The sequence below is a fragment of the Lepisma saccharinum genome, chromosome 2, assembly GCF_977018435.1.
Source record: "Lepisma saccharinum chromosome 2, izLepSacc3.1, whole genome shotgun sequence".
Taxonomy (NCBI): domain Eukaryota; kingdom Metazoa; phylum Arthropoda; class Insecta; order Zygentoma; family Lepismatidae; genus Lepisma; species Lepisma saccharinum.
Genome location: NC_139230.1, coordinates 62,483,143 through 62,502,733, shown reverse-complemented (window position 1 = coordinate 62,502,733; position 19,591 = coordinate 62,483,143). Strand labels below are relative to the sequence as shown.

The 19,591-nt window shown below is 38.1% G+C and overlaps 1 protein-coding gene across 6 annotated transcripts in view; it reads right to left on the bottom strand.

Annotated features, from left to right (window-relative positions):
- Ptp99A (Protein tyrosine phosphatase 99A) overlaps nucleotides 1–19,591 on the bottom strand; it is a 1,182,303-nt gene that overhangs the window by 54,501 nt on the left and 1,108,211 nt on the right. For all 6 annotated transcript variants that reach the window (XM_083117414.1, XM_083117415.1, XM_083117417.1 and 3 more), the window contains exons 7-8: nucleotides 4,402–4,593; nucleotides 3,459–3,739 (exon numbers count right to left, since the gene is read on the bottom strand). In XM_083117414.1, the coding sequence (XP_082973540.1) occupies nucleotides 3,459–3,739; nucleotides 4,402–4,593 (473 nt within the window). The remainder of the gene's footprint in view (nucleotides 1–3,458; nucleotides 3,740–4,401; nucleotides 4,594–19,591) is intronic.

The following is a 19,591-nucleotide window of genomic DNA, read 5'->3' as shown; positions in this document are numbered from 1 at the left end:
GGTACCATTCCCAAACTGGGCCTGCAGTCTCCAGTAAATTTCGGCCAGTTTGACGTTTTCCTGGGTGAGGAACTTTATGATTATGCGTTGCGCAACAGACACTGGCACACTCTGCTCACTCATCGTGAGAGCTACTAAATGAAGCATGCGACATACCGGCTGTTCTGGTTCCTGATTCTGGTTCAAAATACCAGATATATATTTTTCAGAGTAAAAACAAGTGTATTAATATTTTTGACCTCTAAAATTCACTCAAACAGGGGGATGTGTACTGCATATAAACGGTACAAACAAATCTTGCATGGAACAATTAAGTGATTATGTATAACCAAGGCTTTATCACAAAAAGATATTGCAATCTTTCATTACATGGCAAATTGAATTTTTTAGCCAGCTTTTACAATGGCGTTGCAACCTATGTGCTACTTGCAAATGTGCAGCATGCTATTCACCTTAAAGCCTGCAAAAAAAAAATTAAGAATATTCAACACCAGAGTCCTGTAATATTTGCCACCCCAGCATGAATATCACACTTGCTTTCTAAGTGTTATAAAGTGAGGAGCATATGCTTCTGGTCATAAAATATCATACTACTTGAAGCTGAGAGCTGCCATACCCTTGTGATGTAAATTAGCATCTGCCTGACTGGAAAGCTTTAAAAGGTGATTGTTGATTCCTCCTTTATTCTTAACGAAATTGCATTCATCTTGGTACCTAGACATAGCCTAGCCACAACCTACTTCAAATTCCACTGTTTAGCCACTAGACTGATCAGAAATCCAATCAATTTTATTGAAAGTTAAAGGTGATGAACACAGTGTTCTCAAAATTATATATTTTGCACTATGTATTGATTTTAGCTATTATCTTGCAGATGACTTCTTTCGTAACTTAAAGTCATGTTATGCGATGAAGTAATTGGGTATTCAAGTTAACCAACCAAATAAATTTGTTTCCTTTTTTCTGAGGATTTTGATTGATTGATTCATTGAGTTTGTGTTTTAAGTCCACTTTATGCACAGTAAGGCTAATCAGGACTGGACATACAGTTTAAAGTGGAATCCAAACCACTATGTGCTTCCACTGTGTATCGAACCCGGGACTCCTTGATTACAAGGCGACAATGCTACCACTATGCCATGGGGGATGGGGGGGGGGGGGCTGCTGAGGATCTTGTATTGTACTATACAGGTAGAGGAAATGGTGGAATATACTATCCATATCTACATATCTAGATCAGATCTGATGCAGGAGTTATCCTTTATTGCCAAACCAAATTAGGTTGTACCAGATACAGAACAGAACTTTATATTCATCTGTAAATAGATGTGCTATGCCCCAACTGCTGAAAGGGCCTCCCAATGGTGTAGTGGTAATGTTGCCACCTTGTAATCAAGAGATCATGGGTCTGATACCCCACGGAGGCAGATAATGTTTCAGATCTCACTTTAAACTGTAGGTTCAGCCCTGATTAGCCTATCCGTGCATATACTGGACTTGAGAACAAGCTCAAACCAACTGCTGAACTATAGAACCAATTTTATCCTAAATATCCAATAAATTTTCTAAAAATATAATGTTCCATTGTGTGGAGAAACTAATTTAAGTGAGGAACTTTGCTCTCATACTATTCCAATAGTACCAAGAATTGCGGTCATCAAAATATTCACAGTATTCCAAATCCAGATGACTGCACCAGTTGGCATTTGTTTATTCAAGATAATTAAAAATATAGTACAAGTATTACTGTAGAAACTAAGAATATATTTACGAGGGCCATCCGGAAAGTAGTACCCGCTTGCGCCGTGTGGAGCGTTAGTGACATGAGTAGCCACCGCTCAAGGCCAAACGACTTCAGCTGACTGTCTGTTCAGTGTGTGCGAAGTTTCGTAGTGCTGTCATTGTAGTTATTGTTTCTGTGTGTGTTTACAATGTTTCAAAAAAATTGAAGTTAGGGCTGTGATCAGATTTCTCAACACCAGGAATGTGCAACCATGTGATATTCACAGTCAATTAAAGGAGGTTTATGGAGACAATGTTATTGATGAGTTGTCCGTTTGGTGCTGGTGTCGAAACTTTAACTTGGGGAGGGAGAACGTCCATGATGACGAACGTTCCGGGAGACAGTCTGTCATTACGGATGAACTGCTGAGTGCAGTTGACGAACTCATCAAGTACAATCGGCTCGTCACACTGGATGAAATCAGTGAACAGTTCCCAGATGTTTCACAAATAATTCTTCATGAAATTGATTCAGATTTTCATCTCTTCACAAAACTAAAGGACGTTTTCATCTCTTCACAAAACTAAAGGACGTTTTGGGAGGAAAGACATTCTGAAAGAAGACTACTTTTCTCAATGGACTGGCGGCAGAGGAATAGAAGCTGAGTTACAAAACCTCATCACACGTTATGACAAATGCTTAAATGTACATGGTGACTATGTAGAGAAGTAGTTTAAAGTTTGTTGTTAACAATTACAAAGTTTTTTCAAAAAAATATTTGTTAGTTTTTTTCAAAATTCTAGAACTGGTACTACTTTCCAGATGGCCCTCATAAATAAATGTACTTACCTCCATGTCTAGCTACATGAACTCAGAGAGCTTATATCTTCTCAATAAAAACTTTTTGAGATCAAATTACAATGTCACCCATCCCATAATACACTTATCTTTCAGAAGTTTCCAATTTATGCATATCTTTTCCTTAAATAATCTTGAACCAGATAATTTTCAAGTAGTTTTTATCGAACTACTTCAACTAGATATTCCTTCAGAATTTGTAAAACGATCTTTGATACCCCTGAGAAAAAATACAGCAAGACAAAGAAAAAGAAAGGAATCCTACACCTACATTAAGTGTTGACTTCTCACTTCCAATTTTGCATAAGAAGTGTTTCCAGTTTTTACCACTTCATTCTGTCTGCTTCCCTTTGTGCAAACACACTGAAATTAGCTGTCATGGTGGGTTATTTCAAATACTTTAAAATTAAAGCACTGGAACTTCTTAGACTTCACATTGGAAACTTATTCCTTTCCTCATACAATCAAAAATCTGCATCCAATTTGTGCATCAGATTTGACAACAACCCTTTGAAAAGATAAACATTTCTGTTCAATTGTATACTGCTCACTTTCCTGACTGAAAGCATTATTATAATATCAGAGCATGCACAGATTCAGTTCAAGTTTCTCTTCTAGAAGAGCAGCTGACTGCCATCCATGCGGGAAACTTAGGTTTGATTCCAGGGTAAGTGATCTCAGGTGAGAATTTTTCAGACCATGGAAGGCAGCTTTGGGTTCAGCCAACCTCTCAAAAATGGGTACCTAAGGCAACCAGAGCATGGTGCTGATCGCGTATATGACTAACAGATTATACCCACAAATGGTTGGCTGAACTTTCCAGTAAACAAATTAATTATTACATAGTTTAAGTAACCACTTTTGAACTTATACTTACTGTTTCTTCATCCTTATCCTTTGTTGTTTGAACAATTATTTCCTCAAACTCATACGATTCTTCGCTACGGTAGGCTACATAATAAAAATCAATAGAATTATAAAATTCTGCAGGTCGCTGCCAATGAACATATAGTGAGTCATGGGAATAACAAGTTAGATTCAGGATTCGAGGTGCACTTGGTCCACTAATATCAGTCTTTCGTTTAATGGGATCAGATGGCTCTCCCTCATTTTTACGTGTAAAAGCTTTCAACCATATCTTGTACTCTGTATGTGGCTCTGAAAGAAATCAAATATGAAGCTATCAGAAAATTCTTATAAATTTAAAAATAACAATACAACAACACCAAGTTTGATGAAAGGCAACAAACAACAACACTAAGAATTTTCTAGAATATGGGAAAGTTGTACTATCAAAGAATGAATTAAACAGAATGATAAAATGTATCTACTCAAAGAATGTGCAAAAAAACATTGCAGAATTTCGAGAACAAGTATGAGGTAAATCAAATTCACCTCTGATGTTCCCAGATTTGAGTTCTGGAATAGGTTGGTATTTCTTTGTGAGTGTCCTCTCATCAATTTCACATCATCAGCATTCATCCTCATTGTCATGATTAACGAGAAAAGCTATGCTAAATAAGACAAATATTTAAAAAAAATGCTTTCACTTTCAGTAGCAATAATTACAAATATATCTAATTATAAGCTTAAATTATGTATCTAAGTGAATCAGGAAAATTTATCTCAGTTGTTTCTAATTTTTAATTATTTTTTCCTTTTTTATAATTTCTTAACAAGTTTGTTATCACAATTAAGGTATTAAGGTATGTTGCAGATTGCATATAAAATCAAATAGCTCTGACAATTTGGAAAAAAAATATCTGGAGATCACTAGTAATGGATAACAATTTTTTTTTTTAGTTTTTTATGGTACTTACTTAAGTTAGTTAAGACAAAGTCCATGCGTGGTAAAGTTTGTCGTATCGTTTTGACATCAGTGTAGTTCGAGTGCATGTAATATAATCTGTATCCAGCTATTGCCCCATTTGGTTGTTCAGGTTCAGACCATGCTAGATCTAGCATAGTAGATGTTACTCGAAGAACTGTCACATTGACTGGCTTGCTGGGCACTAGGAAAATGAAATATGTTTGTTAATACCTAAGTATACAAACATACAACATACAAACATGTGAATTGAAGAAATATGACAATAGAAAATAACAAAGTAGCAAATTCATAAGACATTAATTAGTTTGTAACCAAATTACATTACACGTTAGTCTATCTTCCTAGTTACAGTGCTACATAGGTCATAGCACTCTTTTCATACCAACACTTTCAAAGTTAAAATAATCTAATTTTAAGAAATAACTATCACGCACTCTCTCCCACACACAGACACACAGAAGCCAGCATATCTACAGACTACAAAGCATAGCATCTCATTCCCAACAGCATGCCTAAGATACAAATGCAAGTTCAAACAAAATGTGTGCACTCACATACAGACACAAACACACACACGTTCAAATAATAATTCTATTGTGCATATGAATATACTCAAAAGTATACAACATTTTATAGAAAACTATATTAACTCAATAATAGGTATCTGAATGGAGCAATAACACTTATTTAAAAACCAAGATTACATTTTGCAGGTAATGTCTACATTATGACAACCTCTTAGGATGCCAGTTTAAAACTATGTAAAGCTGAGCTCCTGGTTAAAGGTAGTGCTCTTGCATTTGTTGAAAAACTCTCCAGAGTCTGCTCCCTGGTGAGAGCTCTCTCCATAATTTCAGTGTTGAACTATCATGGTGTGCTACTTGAAAACAATAGTAGCAGACTACCATCTTGATAGCCAAGCAGAAAGCAGCTGCGATTGGCAGTGGATTTAGGGATAAAATTCGACCAATTCGACCTAACATTTCAGTGTGACATACATGCACTTTTGTTTCCTGAAGTAAGCAAGTAAAATGTATATCTTCTATACTTCTTACACACATACACACACACTAAATACATTCATATTCTCTAAATTTTGGTAAGGGAGAACTTTAAAAGTATTCTGACGGTGTTATAACTTCATTCAGATTCCATACCTTATATATCTACCACAAATAGTGATATTTTCTGAGTGAGAGATGTACATAAAAAATTCAGGATGTTCAAACACTATAGACATTTAAGAGAACAATGAAAACACACTCATAGCTGAATACCATTTCAGTTATTTGTACACCAATGTGATATGTTCTAAGAATTGACAAAACCCTAAGTATCTTTGTTCAATAATTGGTAAGAATATAAATAATTCAATAAAAAAACTAAAATCATCATAGAAGGTTACAAAATAGCATTCAATTAAAATAAAAACCTTCATTTTAAGAAAAATATAAAATGTAATCCTGCACATAATGTATATCTAATTAGACAGTTCAATAAAATAAATTTCAATTGAAATCGTTGCAATTTTATAAAGTAATGATAAAACAGTTGTCAAAAATACAGCAGACTTTCTTATTTACTTTATAAAAATAAATTTTATTAGCATATATAAATGAATGATCCTCCTGGTATTAAACCAATGCCATACATTTAAAACAAATAATTCTAAGAATCCTGAAATAATGTTTTAGTAAAAAAAAAAATTTAAAAAAATCCTACCAGCATCAGATCTCAACATTAAAGAAAAATCAAGAAAGACTATATACTTTCTTCCAGAAATGAATGAATGAAACGCCTACATTTTGTGGAGCTTTGAGGAACAAAGCCTGCCAAGCGTTTTCACTTTAGGTAAATGCATTATATCGCAGCTCCTTATACCATCCACAATTTTATCTGGCTTCCTACACTGGAGTTTACACTAGTGTCAGATGTCCAAGTGACACTACATCATCTTCACAAAGGTGGAGGTATTAACCATAGGGAATGCAGGAATCCATTTAGAGATAGATGTTACTGGAAAACTCCAGCAGGAATAAAAGTAAATGTGCAAATAATGCCATTGCTGGTAAAGACTGTAAAATTCTATTTATCAGAAGAATGCCATAGGTAAAAATTTCTGTTTATATAACAAGGCCAGTGAAACGTTAAGTAAAATATTATAATAAATACATATATAAGAAAATACCATAAAGTATTCCACAACCCCATAAATTCCTTACAAAGAAAGAATCAACTCACATTTCATTTTTCAAAATTTAAAACCACATTTGTTACTTTTGGATATGACGTTTATTTCTTCGATTTTTCTTCTTTCAATTTATTAACAATGGCCTTTGAGAAGGAACAAATTATAAATGGTTTTGTGAAAACCTTTAATATGAGAATAAAACTACTTCCTTCAAAATAAAATAGTGAAAAAAGTTTAGAAATTTCCTAAGTTCAGCATTGGACTGGTAAATGCCGTTTCTTATGGAATCATTAAAACATCACTTAAAATCATTATAATTTATATTATTTTAGGTGATGGTAAAAATCGGGACAACGATGCAAGGTTGTTCTGCAGGATAGGGCGCAAGTTAGAATTTCGACATGTTTTTCAACGGCAATTTACTCCTGAATGTACACGCAATTTGGTCGGTCGTGTGCCAATTTGGGCCACTGAATTTAACACATATATAAAGAAACACCAATATGCTTTGTATTCATCCAAACAATGCTCAAACTATTTCTGAAAATATTTTTGTTAATGTTGTGACATGCAACATCATACTACAGCCTCACAACCATCGTAGGCGGTCCATCCTGGTGAGCAGTTGGCTTAAAACTTATAGAAAGCCTGTCGAATGCCGGCGGTTCAAGCCCTCTTTATCTAAATGCTAGACGCTGACTACTGTAAATCACATGTTTTTTAAAATATATATTTTCATGAATATTTCGTCATGTGTGTGTCACATTCGTTTGTCTCATGACGTCAAATCTAAGAAAATTTTTAAACATTTAATTTCTGTCAGTATCTACCAACAAGAATACACTCAGAATCGGTTAGTTCAATCGATAGAGATTTCTAGGTTTAATACTTCCTTTTTTGTCGGAACTTTTATAATTATGAAATTCAATTTACACGAGGTGAGTAAAGGGAGAGGGTGGATGGGGTGATCCCATGTCAATTAATACTCAATTATAGTAGAGTTTAGCGTTAGTCATTTATGAATGTTGTTTTCAATTGCACTTCCGTCCGAATTAAAAAATAAAAAATACCCGGCGGATATGATTCCTGCCTCCAAAACTTTGTTTAGCAGTTCCAGCGAGACTTTTCCAAATTTCCTTGCTGAAGAGTTATCCGAGGCTTCCACAAAAGTATTAAAATAACAACAACTCCCTATCAACTATTAAATTACCAGCAATCCGCTTAGGCACCTCCACTTGAAGAAAATGTTTGTCCGATTCCATTCAGTCTGTCAGAGAACTTACGTGCCATATAAAGTTTTGGAAGTCAATGCAGAGTTGCTGATAGGGAAAGCAAGGCGCCAATATCTTGAAAAATTGGAAATACAGACAAATTCTACACTGAAAGCAACATGGTTTTATATATATGTATAAAAAACAAAGTTTCACCTAGAACCAGAGACAAAATTTGACACCACAGAATGTCGGGTTATGAGGGTTCTGAAAATACCCAAATTACATTGTTCCACGTAGTACACCCTGGTCTGCATCCTGTAGACTAACGAGGCTCTGGTGTGCGGACTCGCAGCCAGTATACATCTCTGTGGGGCTTGTCTTGTGTCCTGTTCACGTGTGATTGTCCTTTCACTAATTTAATCTTATCACCATTCATTCTTATCTTCGCGATTAGCCAAAAATGACTTTTTTTTCTTTTTTTGCTACTTGAGGCCTTCTTTCGGCGCTACGAGAGCTTGAAAAACATCATTGTTGTCACTGATATTTATTTTTTCTGTCAGATAACGTGTCAAATGATATCATGCCAGCAGAACTTCGGTTCAGTTCATGATATGTTGAACAGTACTTAAAAGGCAGTAAAAGAGGCGAAGATATAGTACAAGCAATGCAAGCACTGCTTGCATAATTCGAATATCATTTAATGTACTTAATGTTCTAACCGTATTTAGTTTCCATCGCACTCGATTTCGCGAAAAAATGCGACCGCAAACTCCCCCAGCAGCTCTGTAGCAAGCACCAGCCTCAATGCTTGCAGCCGTTCTGCGGGAAAATAAGGCCTCCGAAGGAGTCACATGGCGAAGCGTGAATTCTGGTGGAACCCGTCCACAAAGCTTCTACAAAAAGCTGTGCTTTCCGAGCTTGCGTGATTCCCGAAAATAGCCGAGTTCAACCGAAAGCAGAAGGATTCATCTATGGGTACGTTGCCAGCAAAGACTAGTAACGAATATTTGTCTTCATGAACACGTAAACAAGATCGCAAATATAATAATAATTGTTAGTCATAAAATAACTAAAAGAAGTTATTATCACTGTTCTAAATTCCATATATATCATATTATATTACAAATTATTTTAGATTTCGCGAAATGTAAAACGCGTAAAAAAAAGTTGACATTGGGAGTTGGGGCAGTGGAATTTCTGCACCCCCGTGAAGAGTTTTCTCAGGGAGGGAGGGAAGATTGGACGGACCTTGGTCCTGCACCCTGCTTCCTGGTCGGTCCTGCTCAAATTACGCCAGAAGTGTTGACCGCTACCAGTGTTTGCAACTGCCAAATTATTTACGCAGTAATTCAAGTGAGCTCTTTCACAAATTTTACAATCAATAAATTAACTGCTTTTGAATAAAACTTGGGGTGAAAATAAAGCTATCTGAGAAAGAACTATCTACTGACATTTGTACATGGCATAGAAGTAAATCGTATACATTCTGCATATTATGAGCACAAGAATATGTTTTAATGATTGATTGATTGATTTGTTGTTTTAAGTCCACTCTATGCACAGTAAGGCTAATCGGGACTGGACCTACAGTTTAAAATGGGATCTGAAACACTTGTGCCTCCACCGGGTATCGAACCCGGAACCCCTTGATTACAAGGCGACGACACTACCACTGCGCCATCGGGGAGGCCCGAATATGTTTCAAGTTCTATTATTATGACGCAAGTGGTGTTCCCAGGGTCTTTTTACGGTCCCCATTTTGTCATCTTTTCCTTCCTTTGACATTTTTTCTTAGATATACTGGGCCAAAAGGGGGTTATGTCTACCATCCACCCCCCCCCCTTCGCCCCGGGCACGCCATTGAATGACACTTTATTACTTAAATATTAATGTACATACTCGTTCTGCTGAAATGATTCTGATTCCTCCGCGTAATGTTTATCTCCAAACTGATATATCTTTCCTTTGTGACGGGTATCACTTTCTGTTGTTTCAGAGATTTTCAAAGTGATCTTGTGTAGATGCTTGCATTTGCAGTTGTGGAAAGCGCGTGGGATAGTGTGAGTGTTTGTTGCTTCGTGTTTTGTGCTGTGAATTTATCGGAATGAACGCGTATTTAGGAACGGTTGATGTGAAGTGCGGGTGTATTATTGAGCAATTGAAAATTGCTTCGTTTAAGTGTTAAAATGAAAATCGTGGAAGGGGGTCGACCAACACCAAGAGTTTGAAATTTATTGTGGTGAGTACATCGTCTATGCATGTGTTTCTTTGCTTTGAAATGAATTTTTTATTGTTTGTGTTTAACTTTTTATTTAGTGTTTAAGTTACTCCAATGCGGTTTTTAGGGTGCCCAAAAATACTAAATTACATCATGCAGCGTAAAATAAACAAATGACTCCCATTTTTTTTATCTAAATCGGTTTGGTCACCGTTTGACCATATTAAATAATAATGAACAAATAAAGGTACTAATAAGTAAGTAAGAAATTCCGTCTCCCTTTAGTCGTATGCGGAAAGTTCGCATATGCAAAACGTTTAATATCATATGAATAACGTTACCTGGATTTTTTAAAAAAAAGTAAATGTGACGTTTGCGGATCATATGGTTTATTTTTAGTACAGTCACTTTATTACGATATTTTGACAAATCCAGCGACTGGGTAAATGAGGCTATAAACCTTGAATCTTTCCCCTCGGCATGTCGTTGTACTACATGTTTTGTTGTACTGAAACATTGCTTGCCTCCTTCGTAAGACTACGCTTCGCTACTGAGTAAAAGTATTACGAAAAGACCTTTCCGACTTTTCAAAAATATATCCTTTTGGCCCCCCAACCCCCTTTTTTAGCATTTCAGAATCCTTATTCAAGTTCTCTACACGTGTATCTATTGCGGCAGGCGCCTCAAAGCACGAGGCCCTGTGCTGTGGCACGCGTCGCATGACTCTCAACTGTGACCCAGGATCAGAGCGCGGTACGCACACATCAAAGACTTGTTTCAGCGACCAACTGCTGTTTGTTTTTGCTCTCCGAGACGCGACATGCTCACAGTGGTGATTGTCGCTGTTCCACAATTAAATAATAGGCATATATATATATTTTTTAAGCTTTCGTACATTTCTACACAGAGAATGCTATTTGTTCCGCATAATCAAATAATAGTTTCTCGTGACCAAATATTTATTTAAATGGACGACAATGTTCACCAGAAAGAAGTTCGTGTAGTGATCGTGCACATTTGCTTAGAGTTACCAAAAATTTTAACCAAACGTGCTTTTTAATTCAAACAAATCCGTTTTTCTTTCTGTGCAATATCAATTCTGACTTCACTATTTGATTACTATATGTTCACTGCGTTGCCCATAAAATTTGTCAGGTAAGGGACATAAAAGGTATAATCGATTTCTTTTGATAATTTCCATGTATTTACAACACGCGTTTCTAAAACTGTTGCGGGGTGTTAGCAGTGACATAAGACCAGTGGTGGCTATTAGGGGGGGGAGGACAGTTGCCTCCCCTTTTGCCACCGCACTATGCTAAACCTTATCTACCAAGGGCAAGTAAACACCCCTCCCCCACCCAGTTTTGCCACGCAATCGCCGCCACTGGGTGAGACACTTGGTTCTAACCCCTCCAGAAATATAGTTCTTGTAGAATTCATATCAAGGGGTCCAGGGTCCGATCCCCGGTGGAGGCACATTGAACGGCGGTTCGGATCCAATTTAATTTGTTACAGATTAACCTATCTGGACATAAAGTGGACTTAAAAAAAACTCCAAAGTTCAAGGGAAAGACTTGCTTAGGTTACTCTGCTCGGATTTTATCTCTGCTCTCACTATCTTCATCGCATTGTTTTTTTCTTTTCATATCGACTTCAGCAATCACGAGCCCTTATATGGAGAAAATAATGCAAACCAGCACAGACGCTAATGATGCAGGCGTGTCGGAGAGGCAGGTGCTCTTCTCCCCGATCCTTTCTGTCACCTGCCAGCCGGCGCTTCAAGCTGGGGAGCGACAGAGGCAGCCAGCTTTCCAGGGCTTAGATTCCTCTTGACCTTGGAGGTGAATGCAAGTTGAGTGCGCCGGAAAGAGTTGTTCCTTCCACCAGCCCAAGCCAACTCGATAGCGAGGCGCACGATCTGCTGAGGACGCGCAACTTGAGTTATCAAAGGGATATTCGGTCGCCAATTGCATAAAATACTACGCTCATGTCTTGGTCCAACATAAAATGCAAGTGTCTATTGTGGGATCAGCAAACATTGCCAAGGTCACGCAAACACTGTACACACAAGAGCCATGGTCTCTCTCTGAAAACATATTTACACAGCATGTATGCTTGTGTTAGAAGGTTCCTGCTTCCTCAAAGCTATCTACATAAGCTTAATTAACATCAAAACTAATCGGTCATGGTAGTATTGTGTGTAGAACTTTGGTTGGGATTAGGGTTACATACAATCGCAGGAGTGAACATGAAGTAAACAAGTGTTGTAGATTGTCTGCTGGTTTATTATACGTTGCGTATTACCATCAGGCTAACCGTGTTCGGGAAGACTAACAGGACGGTGGAAGAAAAAAAGGATGTGGGAATAAATGTCCAGCATTTGCATGCAGTGGCTGAGGAAAAAAAGAGTGCATGACCAGGTGCTGGACTTGATCCCACGACTTCTCGCTTTGTAGGTTCAAAGCACCAAGTTCAAATTCGACCCCATATACGTTTGTGACATTTTTACATTTGTATTGTAACGTGAGTTTAAAGCGTGTTACTTCATATCGCAACGTTCACATCTATTGTAATTAAAAAGTTATCGGTAAAAGTAAATAACTTTAAATGATCCAAACATTAACTTACTATACATCTCATCTGCTTACCACGAATATAAATAGTATCGAATTATTGTTATTTATTTAGTTTATTTTACTTCGCGTTTTGTGCCTCTTGACTAATTTGCGAAGATGGGGACGACTGATGACATTGATGAATGGACATTCACAAACAACCAAGCCCGAGCGGGATTCGAACCCGGGATCCTTGGCGTCGCAGCGCGATGTGATGACCACTCGGCCACAGGGTCCGGCTCCTAGTATTGAAAACGACAGCATCTCACTTAGGCCAATTTATTCTTCCACTCATCCTGAAGTAGCCCATGTGCTACTAGTTACGTTTGAGGTCTGTGCAAAAAAGTTTTCGATTTACAAATGTTAGAACAGGTGAATGTATTTTATGTCTCTTCTCTACTTCCTTAAGTCAATAGCAACAATTGAAACATGTTAGAACAGGTGAATGTATTTTATGTCTCTTCTCTACTTCCTTAAGTCAATAGCAACAATTGAAACAGACTACAAAATTATCATAATTAAACAACCGTGACTGCGTTCTACACGCTTTTGTCTGTTTTCTTGCATCGTTAAGATTACATTTCTTGCTTTAGTCGCACATTCCTCTTGCCATATAGGAATGCTATAGGATTCGTTAAAAAGGATCGCAAATGCTTTGTCATTCGCAGCAACAACGCTTGATTTCGGGGGGAGATGCATTCTTCAACAAGCACATACTGTGTTCTACTTTCTATCTTGCCACAAAAAAAAAGTCTCGAAGAGGAAATTGTCTCGGTGAGAAGTGCAGAAGCAAAAATCGCGAAGTAGAGTAGGGTCGTTAAAAAAAAGGCATCGAGTTTGTTGTTTTCAGTTTTAAGTCAATTTTATGCACAGATAGGTTAATTTGGACTGGACCTACAGTTTAATGTGGAATCCGAAACACCATGTGCCTTCACCGGGTATCGAACCGGGAGCCCCTTGATTACAAGGCGACGACTTTACCACTATCCCAAAGGGGAGGCTCTGAAAACGCCACAGAGAATCAGTTAATGTTCTTCTACTCTGGCCACATGTTACTTCCTTAAAAACACAGCATGACGTCCTCGGTGACTCGAATGTAATCGATTAACGTCATCTGACGGTCACGAAGGAGGAAAGTCCGATTTTAATCTTTTGATCCTCAGAAGAATGAGAAATGACACGAAAAGTTTCTCTCACAAAATTGGCGCGACTGGATCGTGGCAACTTCTCGTATACTGTATCCACAAAGCAGGCACGTATCTAGAAATACATTTCGGGGAAGGGGGGGGGGGTCCGACCAAGTGTCTCAATATTAATAATGGAATATTTATGTTTAATTAAATTTAAATAATATAAATTATGTAAATTAATTAATATTGTATTATTATTACATGAATTGGTAAAAAGACGTTAACAGAATACAAGAGCTCATTTTCTATCTTAGATATATTTAAGATCGCCAAAATTTGGCCTGGCAAGGAATTTAATGTAAAACAGATAAAGGATTTAATATTTATGGAATGACAAAAAAGGAGTTAGATCCATTTGACGAAAAGTAAACTTCCTGGTTAATATTTTATGTATATTATCATAAGTAGTATCGTGCATAAATCTTTGGAACTGTCCTTCAAAGCCGTATGAGCCAAATTCCTTGCCTTCTTCCAGTAAGTTCAGCGGAAATAAATAACCATCGATTATATAACAAATGGTAAACAATTATATTTTGATTATTTAATTCTAGAACTTGGTAAGTCTTTCGGGGGGGGGGGGGGTCCGGACGTCTTGGAAAGAAATATTTTGGTATCAAATGTTTTCCAGTGTGACTTCAGGTTCCAAGAGTGCGTACGCATTATTCATGATTGTATCATAGTATTATTTTGGAGGTGAAGATAGAGGGTTACGACACGGACAAACTTCCAACGGCACGTGGACGACTTATCGAGAGGGACATTTTTTCTTAATACCGTTTGGCTCCTTGAAGCCTTTTCGAGGCTATGAACTCTTGGACACGAGTTTGTTTCTTTATCCTTTAAATATACAAGCACTCAAATTCACGGGTGTTACCAACATTGTTTTTCTATCACACTATTCTCCATCCACTGCAACGACGAAGTTAATGTAAACAAAACCACGTGACTTCCCTTCGTATGTATTTGTTCTGGTATCATTTTACTCACGAATTAGCTGTACAATTCATAAAATAATGTCCCACAACTTCAACTCGAAACCTTCTTTGAAGGTACTCAATCAAATGCCAGCAGTGCATTTTACTGACTGACGAGGCTCTGGCACCTGAACGCATGGCCAGGATAATCCTCCGTGAGGCTTGTGTTGCATCGTCCATGTGTGTTTGTTGATTGATTGGTTCGATGTTTTAAGTCCACTTTATGCACAGTAAGGCTAATAGGGACTGGACCTAGAGCTTAAAGTGGGATCCGAACTAGTATATGTCTCCACCGAGTATCGAACCCGGGACCCCTTGATTACAAGGCAACGACGCTACCACTGCGCAATCGGGAAGGCCCTGTGTGTGTTTGTGTTTGTCGTAAAATTATTTTTAGGAACACTGCGCCAAAGGGGAGGTTACAACCCCCACCAATACCCCTTGGGTACGCCACTGGTGTTTAGGGAGCGTTTCGATCTTCCGAGAATTTGTAAATCAGAACTCTCATTTTACTCCTTTTAGAGTGTGTTTCTCCTCTCCACTGAGATGAGAATGCCTCAAGCTGAACACCAGCAGAAGTCCTTGATGTTCTCTGCATCCTGAAAACGTTTGTCGGTGTTGAATGGCGACACCCTGTATCATGAAAGTACTGAAATTAGCTGATCGATAAACTATTGGTTCTTTATTGGAATAGGTCAAAATACAGATCAATATAAATACAACCATGCGTGCATCCAGAAATTTTAATGAGGTGGGTCGACTGCTGAAAAAACGTTTTTGTGTATATGTGGATAGGAATATCGTATCGTACCCAAGGTATTGGGTAAGAGGTATAAAGTCTTAGCATAGCAGGTAGCAGAGATAGGAATGCTGAATAAGTAATCAGACAAAGGTCGGGTGATCGACTTGGAAGGCGTATGTGGCATGAGTGTTGGAATTGTCAGGAGGTGTGATCAGTTGGCGAGAATACGAGAGAGAGAGTAAGGTCTGCGGATTGTGAGAGAAAAGCAAAGTGGAGAACGATTGTTGGACGATGGTGTGTGATTGAATCGATGTCTGACAGGGAGGTCAGACAAGTGACATTTGAGAGGACAAGTGTAGGAACAATCTTCATCTATTTGTAAGGCAAGTAATATCCTTTTCTAAACCAATCCATATCGGTTCAGTCATGGAGAGTATAAAAGCAAAGGTATTGCCCTATTTTCTTCATTGCCTAAAAGGTGAGGGTTATGACCCCAACATCCTTTTGGGTGATATGAATACAATATTCTTGACATATTGCCAGGTAAACATCATGTAAATAATATGAGGGGAAAACGGCCTTTCTGTAGGTGCCCACAGCCTCAATGTTTCAAAGACCGATTCTAATTAATTACCCTGTGTCTGTTCTGAGGAACCGCCAAGTTTCTTGCTTTCTCCGCCGAAAAGAAACGAAATGTTCTTGCAATGGAGGAGAGTGAAAGCACTAATGTTGTGAACCTGAGGGTATAACCCATTTGGAAAGATTGCCGATATGTGCGTATGCAAATGCACAAATGTGTGGGCATACTTGTTGAGGGCGAGGTGAATCCGGTTCTAGTGTCAGACTATCTTTGATGCTGGTCAGAGTAACATGGTTTCTTTATCCTAGTCAGCTGTACATAATGAAATGGCCACACGAGCAACTTGTATACCTGCTGCTGCATTTTTTGACAACGCGTGAGATTTCCTTCCTGATTTCCGAAACTGTATGTGGCACACGCATACTATACCGTAAGAGAACAAGCATTTTGGTCAAGGGTATAGATGCTTTTAAAACGACAACACATGCGCAGTACTGATAAACTGCATAATTTAAAGTCATTTTGTCGTACATGAACATTATCTAATTAAAACTAATGACTTCAACAAGGATATAAAACATAATGTTTCCTGCAGTGTGCGTAATCTTAGAACTAATTTCCAGAATATGTACAGTGTTTTTATTTTCTTGTGCTTTTATTGTACTGGATTAAATACTAGAAATACAATGAGATGTCAGTACATTTATCCATATAAACACATGAGAAACAAATACATAACCATTAAGAATTCAGCCTGGGTACATGATATAACATGAAGCATGTGTATACTATGTTGCTGAACCAAACAAGCATTAACTAAGAAGCACAGTCAATATTAATTTTCTTAAATTTACAGGACATTTGTAGTAGACGTTGAAAACACGATTTTCAAGAACATTCTTTAGCACACCCCAATCCCAGCTAGAATTAAAACAAGGCTTGCCATGACGAGACAGTGCGGTGGCGACAGTCACCAATCTCAACACACACTTTTAGAGAAACTCCACAACGTCCGTGATTACGATACTGTATTTTAAATCAACTGAAATAAATATAACCCAACAACAGGACTACACAAGAAACATATGATTTAGGAAATTACCAGCTCAAGTAGCTGCTAGTTAGTATAAACCTTTTTGCCTTCTTTGTTATGATGGCCGAGTCTTTGAATTGTCAGATTGTGCACGATATCAAGTAAACAAAGCTAAGGCAAGGTACTGAAGACTCAGCAAGGCACATGGTTTGTCTTGTCTGCTTGCCAGCTTTGCGTGGGCTCCCAAGGTTACAAGTCACTGACTCTCGCCCCTTCACTCTCTCTCTCCCGTCTGCTGAACTAAATTTCCGCTGATTGGTGTTTACAAAGAGAAGAAAGAAATGCTGTCTGAAGAACAACTGTCTGTAAGATCCTTCGAAAAATATAGTAAAGTAGAATTATTTCAAAAGCTCCTTGAAGCCGACAGAGGGCTTTGCAATTTGCTGTCAAATAAAACAAACGGCAGAGTTAAACGTTACCGGTTTCCACAGCAACAACCCTGCACCTATGGTAATGCGATTTCTCCCGCAAGCGGAAATACATTTTCTTTTCTTCATATCTTCTTGCCAGTCAAGTACAAGCACCGCACAGAGATTACGTATTTTCGGAGTGGGAGAAGAATAACAATGCTAAGCAAAGAAACAATATTACATTCAAAGCACAATGGGCGCTTCCTTCTTTCTCTTTTAAATGCGCAGTACATTTCAATGCAAAATTCATTGCACGAGATTAGACTGTGTGGAAGTAAAAAATCAAGGGAAGTAACGGAGGGAAAGTTAGGTCAATGCAAGACAATGCACGTATGTGCAATTTTATATTAAAAAATGCATGCCAGCAACCGATTTTCCTTGTACAAGGTCCTTGGACACTGAGAAACTCGTAATATTTTAAATACTATACAGTACAGTCACAAACACGTTGTAACTAACCGTCAGGTAAATTACAGGTGACTCACAAATGAAACTGACACCAGGGCACTCGCTAGGTCGAGACTCGAACCGGAATCTTCGACAACTCAACGCGTTCGGCCACTGAGGCATCTATCGGTAGAAGATAACACACGCAGAAAAACAGGCATTCTGAAAATAAACCGTATTATTTATATTGTCGGAGATAAGCCAAGAGTACGGTTCTGTCCCTAAAAAAAGCGGATGTCTGGCAACCCTAATGTGGCTGCTACAAAAGTAACTAGAAGGCAAGCCAACTATTACTCTACAACACTTCTTTCCTTGGGGAAACAGGTCTCATCACGTGCAAAGCCAAGGTTAACTTGTGTTGACGCTGTGCAAGTTCTTTCACGGGTCTTCTTGGATTGTGCTCGGGCAAAAACCTGTCAGCACAGTTTCATTTTCGTTCCTTGATTTGTGCAAGGGCTCTATCAAGTTGAATTCAAAGCGGTGGCAGCTGCACTTGAAAAGTGGGCCACAGAGCACTTTTGCCTAACATGTATTTAGTTGTCGGTAATAATGTAGCAGTGAAATGCACTTCCACTTTTATCCACACTTGAAAGCCAATTCGTACCTTGCTGTTGCACGCCTATGTAGGTACACGCGTGTTTTTATTGTTTTTTTCTAGGGAAGGGGGTGTTTACAATAAAGCATAATGTGAGTACATACGTATACAGTGTGTAAACTGTTCTCAGAAGTATTTACATTATTTATACTAAATTCTAAAGTCAAACATAAAATTCCGATTTAACACATTTTTTCAGTAATCCGTGCCAACGTTTTCTTTCCATTTTGGTTATTGTGCGTCGCTTTTTTATATCTTGGGTTAGTCCCGACGATGAGTATGAATACTGTTCTGGTGAAAATAGACGATGGTCGCTGTTAGCCAAAAGTGGGGGGAGGGGGGTGAAGCGACGCTAACAAACAAAATGCAAAATACGAAAATAGACAATGGGGAAAAACCGTATCTTCTCAGGGTTTCAACCTCTGTCCTCGTAGGACATTCTGCCACAAAGGCCATTGTGGCAGTGGCATGTATTGTGGTGTTTTAAGTCCACTTTATGCACAGTAAGGCTGATCGGGACTGGACCTCAGTTTAAAGTGGGATCCGAACCACTATGTACCTCCACCGGGTATCGAACCCGACCCCCCTTGATTACAAGGCAACGACACTTCCACTGCGCCATCGGGGAGGCCCCATTCTGGAAGTGATATTTCATCAAGCTGTGCGATATTTCTAGTGTTGATTTCCTGCATGGAATGTAAATTGTCATTTGATTTGAACATACGGCACTTTTATGAACCTCTCGCTAGAGCTATTCATAGGCGACGTCAGAGTTTGTGTTTAATGTGTTGATATGGTGCGAAGCTTAGGAGTTCCATAAATTTTGAACGAAAAATACCGTCATTTATATAGTGCTGCTCAGTGTTAGATTTTACAATCATTCTTTACGTATTGCTTGCAGTAAGGTTAG